This window comes from Myxine glutinosa, chromosome 11, assembly GCF_964187855.1.
Source record: "Myxine glutinosa chromosome 11, kmMyxGlut1.1, whole genome shotgun sequence".
NCBI lineage: Eukaryota > Metazoa > Chordata > Myxini > Myxiniformes > Myxinidae > Myxine > Myxine glutinosa.
In genome coordinates, this window is record NC_136271.1 from 13,065,072 (window position 1) to 13,074,076 (window position 9,005).

General features: G+C 44.3%; 1 protein-coding gene across 1 annotated transcript; it reads left to right on the forward strand.

The window, feature by feature from the left end:
- Window positions 1-378: 378 nt before the first annotated feature.
- CPLX4 (complexin 4) lies at window positions 379-1,278 on the forward strand. The gene is made up of 3 exons (XM_068129934.1): window positions 379-548; window positions 794-881; window positions 1,051-1,278. The coding sequence occupies exons 1-3, from the start codon at window positions 379-381 to the stop codon at window positions 1,276-1,278; spliced, it is 486 nt and encodes a 161-aa protein (XP_067986035.1).
- Window positions 1,279-9,005: the final 7,727 nt, after the last annotated feature.

Below are 9,005 nucleotides of genomic sequence, written 5' to 3' on the forward strand. Positions count from 1 at the left end.
ATGGGAATACCACCATTGTGCTGCACAGGACCTACACCCACGAGCAAAAGACCTTAATGATGACCTCTGTCCCATTGGTAGAAATAAGACAAACTATTGCATACCTTTTGACCTTCTCCAAATTGAACCATTCATGTCGGTGTTATATTAAGCAATGTTCGTTACGTTATATTAAGTTCAGAAAGCAATGTTATTGAGTGAGAGGAGGACGGAGAGGGCAGAGGAACAAACACTGTCAGATGCCCAAAGCTTCCGCAAATCCAGATTATAAGAATCCGATTTGTCTACAAATAGAATTGCGAATCCAGACACGCTTACGTCTTCCGTAGGTACTTCATCTCTAGTCCTCTCCTTCCGCACCCTTTAGTAGTCACAGAAATGTCATTTCTACTCAAATCTTTCATTAGTGAAAAATTTAAGATTCTGACCGGTGGTCTTCCTGTGGCGGAAGACAGCAAGAAATCCGAAGAGCCACAGAGCGCAGCAGAAGCACAGGGGATGACTCGGGAAGAACATGAAGAGTACCAACGGCAACTCGTGGAGGAAAAGTAGGGATGTGTGCGGCGGTCAGGGGAAACCTAAAATGGGGCTCAATAACCACTAACCCTAACCCTAACAACAACCTAAAATGGGGCTCAATAACCACTAACCCTAACCCTAACCCTAACAACAACCTAAAATGGGGCTCAATAACCACTAACCCTAACCCTAACCCTAACAACAACCTAAAATGGGGCTCAATAACCACTAACCCTGCAGGTGCTTCGAAATGCCAATCAAGGTGTGTTTGCAGGATGGAAAGGGACGCCAGGTTCATGCAGAAGAGAGCTGAACGCGCCGCGGTCCGCGTTCACTTCCGAGAGAAGTATCGGCTTCCCGAGGTCCGCGTGTCACAGAATTATTGAAGATACTTTCAAAATAAGAGATTGAAAAGAGATTACAGAAACATCTTTAGGATTCATTTCATTCATGGTTTCAAAAAATGCTTAAACGTTGTTTCTGAAGTGAGGGAACCTTGTTGTCTTTTTCATTCTTTCTCTTCTTTATCAGAGTGATAATGATGCAAGCACCATTCAGCTGGCACCAGAAGAGGTCGAGCTACCGGAAGAGCTCTCAAGGATGACGAAGAAGGATGAGGAAGAGGAAGAAGAAAAGAACAGCTTCCTCGGCCATCTGCAAACTTTGCAGAACGCGGACGTCGATGCGTTAAGGCAGAAAGCACAAGCCGGCCTTCTTGAAGCGAAGCAAGCTGCAGAACAAAAGTGTATTGTCATGTAGAACATGTAACAGGCACACGGTAGCGTGTAGTTTTTCTAATGCGTGCTGTTTTGCGATGACGTCATTACCCGTGCACGTGAAGCGAAAAGTGGGGTTAACCAACTGGGTATGTCCGTCTGTCTGTCCGTTTTATCAGTTCATGATCGAGAAACAACTTATTTACATCGAATGTTATCATTTGAACACGAATAGGAAGACAAGTCTTTCATTTAACAATACCTTGGCTCTGAATTCATCCAGATAATATTTTCACTCTGTCTACCTGCTTGGCAGCAAAACAAACTTGAAAATCATTCCAAACAGGAAACTTACTGTTATAAAGACGTTATAAAGGACACAAACAACAGGCATGAATAACTAATGTAACGTGTTAAATAGGGTGGTGTAATGGACACTGCGGAAATTGGCGGTAAAGCCCAGAATTTATTGATTTATAGAACTTTTACAATTTTCATGCCTTCGCCCCTGAAGGTGGCTGGAGGCATTATGTTCTCAGTTTGTCCGTCTGTACGTCCGTCCGTCCAAATCAGCTAAACGTCTTTTTTCTCAGCAACCACATGTCCGGTTGAGACGAAACTTTCAGGGCAGGAGCGACACCAATGTAGAATGTTTTTATGATAACTGTGATGTCATAGGACACGTGGTATGGCAGCCATCTTGGATTAAACAAATCATTTAAAAAATATTTCTCAGAAACCGCTAAAGGGAAAAATTTGAATTGTCAAGTACGGTACTCCCAATGGGGAACAAAAGCATGATAATGATGACATTATCGGGGAAGTGGTATACCAGCCATTGTTGTTTTAATCGAATGCCTTATCCTAAAAATCTAAAATTGCATGCACATGATCTATGACCCATTTGTATTGATATATTAAATTTATGACATCATAGATCACATGGTTTGGCAGTCATATTGGATTGAACCTAAAACCTTACAAAGACACCTTTTCTCTGTGTTTCAAAGATCGACTCGAAACTTTACGTGTGTCATCGACTGGACATGGCGATTAAAAGTTGATCACAAAAACGTCATTGGTCACATGGTGTGGTAGCCATATTGGATTGAAGGAACGTCATAAAAAATTATATCTCAGAAATCACTTACCCTATCGATGCACAACTTTACAAATGTCATCTACAGTAACACCATTGCTACATTTAGTTTGAAAATGATGACATCATAGGTCACGTGGTTTGGAAGCCATCTTGGATAGAAAAATGAACCTTATCCGATCAACGCCAAACTCCACAAATGTGATCCCCTACCCTTATATATGCAGAATGTACAATTTTGATGTCACATGTCACATGGTTTGGCAACCATATTAGCTTGAAGGCCAATATTTAAAAAAAAATCACATTCTCTGAAACCGTTTCACGGAGCAATGCTAAATCTGTCATGTCTGATAAAAATGTGATACTTGAGAACAGCTGACAATCAAAGAAGGCATCTACCCATTGTCACGAGTAGGGACTACGCGGAGGCATTTTGGCGACTCAGACGCATTGTTATAGTTATTTTATCAATTTACTATATAATTGAATGTTGTAGTACACAAATTGCCTGTCATAATACTTTCAAGAACCTCCAGTTGTGCAGTACTTCAAGTTAAATAAAGGTTCAATCAGGTGGTGTATAAGGGTGCTGTGCTGTTCATGACTACTTCATTACACTATAAACTTTTGGATTTTTTAAACGATTGTTAAAATAATTATTTTATAAAAATCGACATAACACTGTGCGGGGTATTGTGTTCTATGAACTCTCCAGTTTAATATTTCTGTTACACCTCAAATGGATCTGCAGGGCAACCTTTGCCATTCATTCTACCAGTGTGACTTGGCACGCTCCGCGCGCCTCACCACACGTCGTTTCAGAAGGATAGGCATCTTTGACCATTTCGGTGTCTTTTGGGTCCTCAGGGTATTTTGGGTCTTTATGGTATTTGGCATCTTCATGGTATTTGGGATCTTCAGGGTCTTTGGGGTCTTCGGTGTCTTCAGGGGCTTTTGGGTCTTAAGGGTATTTTGGTTCCTTTGGGTGTTTAATGGTATTTGGGGTCTTCAGGGTGTTTTGGGTCTTCAGGGTGTTTTGGGTCTTCAGGGTGTTTTGGGTCTTCGGGGTGTTGGGAGTCTTCGGGGTCTTTTGGGTCTTTGGTGCCATTTGGGTCTTCAGGGTCTTTTGGATCCTCTGGGACTTTAAGTGTATTTTGGGTCTTTGGGGTGTTTTGGGGTCTTAGTGTCGTTGGGGTCGTCAATGTCTTTTGGGTCTTCAGGGTCTTTTTGGGTCTTCAGGGTATTTTTGGGTCTTTGGGGTGTTTTGCGTCTTTGGGGTGTTTTGCGTCTTTGGGGTGTTTTGGGTCTTTGGGGTGTTTTGCGGGGTCTTTTGGGTCTTTGGTGCCATTTGGGTCTTTGGGGTCTTTTGGATGCTCTGGGCCTTCAAGGGTATTTTGTGTCTTTGGGTTGTTTTTTGGGTCTTTGGGCTCTTAGGGTCGTTGGGGTCTTTGTGGTATTTTGGGTCCTCAGGGTCTTTTTGGGTATTCGGGGTCCTCTGTGTCTTTAGGGTGTTTTGGGTCTTTGGGGTATTTTGGATCTTTGGGGTGTTTTGGGTCTTCAGGGTGTTTTAGGTCTTCTGGGTGTTTTGGGTCTTTGGGGAGTTTTGGGTCTTTGGGGAGTTTTGGGTCTTTGGGGTGTTTTGGGTCTTTGGGGTGTTTTGGGTATTCAGGGTCCTCTGGGTCTTTAGGGTGTTTTGGGTCTTTGGGGTATTTTGGGTCTTCAGGGTGTTTTGGGTCTTCGGGGTGTTTTGGGTCTTCGGGGTGTTTTGGGTCTTTGGGGAGTTTTGGGTCTTTGGGTATTTGGGGTGTTTTGGGTCTTTGGGGTGTTTTGGGTTTTGGGGTGTTTTGGGTCTTTTGGGGTGTTTTGGGTCTTTGGGGTGTTTTGGGTCTTTGGGGGGTGTTTTGGGTCTTTGGGGTGTTTTTGGTCTTTGGGGTGTTTTGGGTCTTTGGGGTGTTTTGGGTCTTTGGGGTGTTTTGGGTCTTTGGGGTGTTTTGGGTCTTTGGGGTGTTTTGGGTCTTTGGGGTGTTTTGGGTCTTTGGGGTGTTTTGGGTCTTTGGGGTGTTTTGGGTCTTTGGGGTGTTTTGGGTCTTTGGGGTGTTTTGGGTCTTTGGGGTGTTTTGGGTCTTTGGGGTGTTTTGGGTCTTTGGGGTGTTTTGGGTCTTTGGGGTGTTTTGGGTCTTTGGGGTGTTTTGGGTCTTCGGGGTGTTTTGGGTCTTCGGGGTGTTTTGGGTCTTCGGGGTGTTTTGGGTCTTTGGGGAGTTTTGGGTCTTTGGGTCTTCGGGGTGTTTTGGGTCTTTGGGGTATTTTGGGTCTTCAGGGTGTTTTGGGTCTTCGGGGTGTTTTGGGTCTTCGGGGTGTTTTGGGTCTTTGGGGAGTTTTGGGTCTTTGGGTCTTCGGGGTGTTTTGGGTCTTTGGGGAGTTTTGGGTCTTTGGGTCTTTGGGGTGTTTTGGGTCTTTGGGGTATTTTGGGTCTTCAGGGTGTTTTGGGTCTTCGGGGTGTTTTGGGTCTTCGGGGTGTTTTGGGTCTTTGGGGAGTTTTGGGTCTTTGGGTCTTCGGGGTGTTTTGGGTCTTTGGGGAGTTTTGGGTCTTTTGGGTATTTGGGGTGTTTTGGGTCTTTGGGGTGTTTTGGGTATTTGGGGTGTTTTGGGTTTTGGGGTGTTTTGGGTCTTTTGGGGTGTTTTGGGTCTTTGGGGTGTTTTGGGTCTTTGGGGTATTTTGGATCTTTGGGGTGTTTTGGGTCTTCAGGGTGTTTTAGGTCTTCTGGGTGTTTTGGGTCTTTGGGGTGTTTTGGGTCTTTGGGGTGTTTTGGGTCTTTGGGGTGTTTTGGGTCTTTGGGGTGTTTTGGGTCTTTGGGGTGTTTTGGGTCTTTGGGGTGTTTTGGGTCTTTGGGGTGTTTTGGGTCTTTGGGGTGTTTTGGGTCTTTGGGGTGTTTTGGGTCTTTGGGGTGTTTTGGGTCTTCGGGGTGTTTTGGGTCTTCGGGGTGTTTTGGCTCTTTTGGGTATTCAGGGTGTTTTGTATCTTTTTTTGTCTTCGTGGTCTTTTGGGTCTTTGGGGTGTTTTGGGTCTTTGGGGTGTTTTGGGTCTTTGGGGTCTTTTGGGTCTTTGGTGTCTTTTGGGTCTTCAGGGTGTTTTGGATTGTTTGGGTCTTTGGGGTCTTTTGGGTCTTTGGTGTCTTTTGGGTCTTCAGGGTGTTTTGGATTGTTTGGGTCTTCGGGGTCTTTTGGGTCTTTGGGGTGTTTTGGGTCTTTGGGGTGTTTTGGGTTTTGGGGTGTTTTGGGTCTTTGGGGTGTTTTGGGTCTTTGGGGTGTTTTGGGTCTTTGGGGGGTGTTTTGGGTCTTTGGGGTGTTTTTGGTCTTTGGGGTGTTTTGGGTCTTTGGGGTGTTTTGGGTCTTTGGGGTGTTTTGGGTCTTTGGGGTGTTTTGGGTCTTTGGGGTGTTTTGGGTCTTTGGGGTGTTTTGGGTCTTTGGGGTGTTTTGGGTCTTTGGGGTGTTTTGGGTCTTTGGGGTGTTTTGGGTCTTTGGGGTGTTTTGGGTCTTTGGGGTGTTTTGGGTCTTTGGGGTGTTTTGGGTCTTCGGGGTGTTTTGGGTCTTCGGGGTGTTTTGGCTCTTTTGGGTATTCAGGGTGTTTTGTATCTTTTTTTGTCTTCGTGGTCTTTTGGGTCTTTGGGGTGTTTTGGGTCTTTGGGGTCTTTTGGGTCTTTGGTGTCTTTTGGGTCTTCAGGGTGTTTTGGATTGTTTGGGTCTTTGGGGTCTTTTGGGTCTTTGGTGTCTTTTGGGTCTTCAGGGTGTTTTGGATTGTTTGGGTCTTCGGGGTCTTTTGGGTCTTTGGGGTGTTTTGGGTCTTCGGCGTCTTTTGGGTACTTAAGAGTATTTTGGGTGTTCAGGGGTCTTGGTGGTCTAAAGGGTCTTGGGGGACTTAAAGGGTCATCAAATGTCTGAGGGGTCTCAGCAGTCTAAATGTAATTAAGAGGGTGTTAATTTTATTTGAAGAAGAAAAAGACGTTTTGGTCGCATATAAACATACATATCAACAAACAGATAAACATACTGTTGCGGGGGCCGGAGGTGCGAGGGGCCTCGGCGGTGAGAGCGTCGAATCCTAACCACTAGACCACACCTTATTCAATTGCGTGCCGTGCGGTTTTGCACGGTGTGGAAAGCGGCGTTACGCCACGAGATTTATGGACCTAAGTCTAGCCAAATGCGGTCACAGATGATGCTTGGCCAATGGAGAAAAGACGTACCGAACAGGTTGGAAGTAAGAACAAAATGTACAGCCTTTTATTTAGAAGGCACAGAGCAACAGAGCCGAAGATAGAGCTTACCAAATATTACCTAATAATAACCCCGACTTGGCACCTTCACACTCTGACACACACACACAGGGAATAACACTCTGGTTAAGGGCATACCGCTGTACGTGCTGGGATTGCCTCGCAATTGGCCACGTGGTCTGGTGTGCACAGTTCGGTCCTCACGTGCAGCCTGGACGAGGTCAGGTTCGAAGGACAAACCGCCGCCTCGAAGTTGGCACGGACGAACTTCAGCACAGGCAGATGAACTTCAGCGCAGGTAGATGAACTTCAGCGCAGGTGAGTCTTGTAGAAAGCCAACGCTTGCAGGTCAGCCGGATGGTGCAAGAGATCTAGTCAGGTTCACTATGTTTTTTCGTTCAAAATCATGGTAGATTAGCAAACCTATACATTTTTGGAAACGTTATTACATGGAAAATCTGAAAATCAATGTTTACATTTGCCAATTCCGACCAATTTGATTCGACCAATTCGACCAATTCCATTCGACCAATTCGACCATTCGACCAATCGCTTCGATCGACCATTTGACCAATTCGATCGATTCGATTCGATTCGATTCGATTCATCAAATTCGATTCGATCGACCATTCGACCAATTCGATTTGCCAATCAATTTGACCGACCTTTGCTTGTGTGGAACGGACTGTGAAAACGATGCGGACTATATTGTCGGATACGACACACAGGACAGTGATGACGAACTCTGAATGGCATATTCTGTAATCGTGTATGTTTGATGCCATTGACTGCCTGTGTATATTTTGTCATTGACTGCCTGTGTAAATGTGAAGTTATACTGACTGCATGTGTATATATGATTTTGCTGACTGCCTGTGTATGTTTGGTGATATGAATTATTGTGACACATTTTGATGTTATTAACTGCCTGTACAAAATGATAACATGTATTTGATTATGCAACTTATCGCGAATATAAAGACAGTATTTTGCAATTCAAAACCTTTGATTCGTGTCTTACCATTCCCCATAGCACTAATTTGATACTTTCATTGGATTCCTTGTCCCTGAAAATATAGGTTTAGTATATTTTAAAAAGTTTTTAGGGTAATTAGAGGCAGAAATAGAACAAAATATGTATTTTACAGTGGCCATTTTGAAAATCCAAAATGGCCGCCACACAGGTATCTCTCCAAATGTAAACATTGATTTTTAGTTTCCTTATGCTATAACCTTTCCAAAAATGTATAGGTTTGCTCATCTACCATGATTTTGAACGAAATATAATTTATTAACATAGTGAACCTGACTAATCGGTGCAGACGCGATGAACAAGAACACAAAGGCCAAACACGTGTTGTGGGAGATACGAAAAAGCAAGCGAGGTCTCGTCGTGGGCGTGGCGAAAAGGGCAAGAGCTCAGGTGTGTCCTCACGAAGTCCAAAAAGCAAGAGAACGATAATGCGCTGCGCGTGGGCTATTATCAGAACTGGTAACGCCCTTCAAAATGTTCCAGAGCCTCCCATTGGCTGAGGCTTGTCGCATCATGGTGGCGTGTTCCCGGCTCGCCATTGGTCACGTTGTGCTTTTGGCCACGCCTTTCTGCTTATTAAAAACATGGCTTCCCTTAACCACACAAGGGTTTGACATCCTGCCTAACTCAATGCATATTTGGTCTTTTTTTACTACACAATGGGAAGGACTAATCTTTACATTCAATAAGACATAACTGACTACTGCAGGCTACATGTTGTCATGCAATTGACTATAGGGAGTTTGCCTTTATGGCACAACTGCAACAATACATAACCATATACGTTTGCTCTATTATAATAAGATGTACATATTCCTTGAAATATTACAAGAATTTGTGGCATGAGAAAAACATTATTTGAAAGTACTGTACTGTATACAACTACCACACGCCTCTAATACAACTACCACACCCTGCCTAACCCTAACCCTAACCCTAACCCTAACCCTAACCCTAACCCTAACCCTAACCCTAACCTAACAGTTTCCAGTCGGATCGGAACTTAAACCCAGACTAGACAGCTACAAAGATAAGTGCACTAGGTAGATGAAGACAGGGACATGTTGGCGAGGGTGTGTGTTTGGTAACGAGTGCCTCAAGGACCATGCCGCACACTCTGACTGACCGCTTGTGATGACGTCGGCATCTGCTTGCTGGTCAGGCTTCTTTTGGCATCGAGTCGATCTTGTAAATTCCTGTGTCAGTTAAATCGAGACATAAATCAATGTTGAGGCCATTGAGAAAAAAAAAAATGTCGTGCAGAGCCGCTGGACCTCCTCACTCAGTACATTTGTCATCCAAAAATGTCTATCTGGATGTTTTTATATAGTTCAAAGGATATGGGCGTGGTCAGGTATTGC

Excerpts from the sequence above, each read along its gene's own strand:
- CPLX4 (XM_068129934.1), top strand. The coding sequence starts at position 379 with ATGTCATTTCTACTCAAATCTTTCATTAGTGAAAAATTTAAGATTCTG. Across the intron at positions 549-793 it reads CGGCAACTCGTGGAGGAAAA|GATGGAAAGGGACGCCAGGT; the intron begins GTAGGGATGTGT and ends GTGTGTTTGCAG. Across the intron at positions 882-1,050 it reads AGAAGTATCGGCTTCCCGAG|AGTGATAATGATGCAAGCAC; the intron begins GTCCGCGTGTCA and ends CTTCTTTATCAG.